General features: G+C 39.4%; 1 protein-coding gene across 1 annotated transcript; it reads right to left on the bottom strand.

Annotated features, from left to right (window-relative positions):
• Positions 1-367: 367 nt before the first annotated feature.
• On the bottom strand, positions 368-937 carry LOC138883959 (uncharacterized). The gene is made up of 2 exons (XM_070164686.1): positions 674-937; positions 368-589 (listed from the first exon to the last, which is right to left on the bottom strand). The coding sequence occupies exons 1-2, from the start codon at positions 935-937 to the stop codon at positions 368-370; spliced, it is 486 nt and encodes a 161-aa protein (XP_070020787.1).
• Between the last annotated feature and the right edge of the window lie 505 nt (positions 938-1442).

The following is a 1442-nucleotide window of genomic DNA, read 5'->3' as shown; positions in this document are numbered from 1 at the left end:
TCTTCTTCTTCTTCAGATTCGCTGGAGGAGTCTCCCTATACAACAAGAGCTTGCTTTACAACGTTGTCAGCATCGTTCTTTCTCTTAAAGCGTTTGCCAGGAACCTAGTTCCTCTTTGCTGCTTTGTCAAAGTTGTTATTATACTTATCTTGCTTTAGGAGGGGTAATCCTTGATGAAGTGTCCTGGCTTGCCACATTTATGACATAGGTCATAATTTTGGGGCTTTCTAGAGTTACCTCTTTTTGGAATTCCTCCATTCATGTGAACCATCTTCTGGAACCTTTTTATCAAGTAGGGCATGTCCCTGTCTTCACCACTTGAGTCATTGTTGTCCGTCTTGAGAGCTAGGTTCTTCTCTCTCTTGGGTTAACTTCTTTCATTGTCCTTCTTCTTTTTCATTTCATAGGTTTTCAAGTTTCTAACGAGTTCATCCATGGTTAGTGTCTGCAAGTCCTTAGCCTCTATAATGGCATTAACTTTGCTTTCCCAAGAACTGGGCAGTACACTAAGGATTTTTCTGACAAGCTTGTTTCTTTGAATGCTTTCACCAAGAGAGTGAAGCTCATTGATGATGGAGGTGAATCGAGTCTGCATATCTTAGATGGATTCATCATCTTTCATTCTGAAGAACTCATATTATGTTGTGAGCATATCAATTTTGGATTGCTTCACCTGAGTTGTTCCCTCGTGAGCTATCTGAAGAGCCTCCCAGATCTCTTTTGTTGATTGACAAGTTGATATCCTATTACATTCATCAGGGCTAATACCACATACAAGAATTTTCTTTGCTCGAAAATTATTTTTTATGGCCTTTCTATCAACATCATTGAATTCTTTCCTCATCTTGGGAATGTCTACAGCTGGATCACCAAGGTTCTTTGTAGGGACAAAAGGTCCATCACATATTATATCCCATAACTCAGAGTCTTCAGCCATGATGAAGTCATGCATCCTAGTTTTCCACCACCTATAGTATTGACCATTGAACCTAGGAGGTCTGTACGTGGACTGGCCTTCTTCGAAGTTTGGAGGAGCAGCCACGAGAATCCTTTCTAGGTGTTAACCTGATAGAAAGAACCTGCTCTGATACCAATTGATAGAATGAATGGGTCCACCAACTTCTATAGAGAACCAGGTTCTCTATCAGGTTCGACGGTACATACACACAAAACAGAAGTTAAATGACAAGAGGAATTTTACGTGGAAAATTCCCAGCTCAACGAGATTAAAAACCATGACCTACCCTTGTAAGATTTCAACTTCACTACTGAGCAACTTTCAGATTACAACCTATGCAACCTAGGAATTAAACTCTTAATCCCTTACTAACTTGTAATACACCTATTACAAGCCACTTTGCAATAACTCTATCACAAAAACTTTAAAACTTGACTAACTCTAGCCAAGACTTAAACACGCAGGTTTAAAGTTTACAAAGATT

This window comes from Nicotiana sylvestris, chromosome 12 (assembly GCF_000393655.2).
Source record: "Nicotiana sylvestris chromosome 12, ASM39365v2, whole genome shotgun sequence".
NCBI classification, from domain to species: Eukaryota; Viridiplantae; Streptophyta; class Magnoliopsida; order Solanales; family Solanaceae; genus Nicotiana; species Nicotiana sylvestris.
This window is presented reverse-complemented; position numbering and strand designations above follow the sequence as displayed.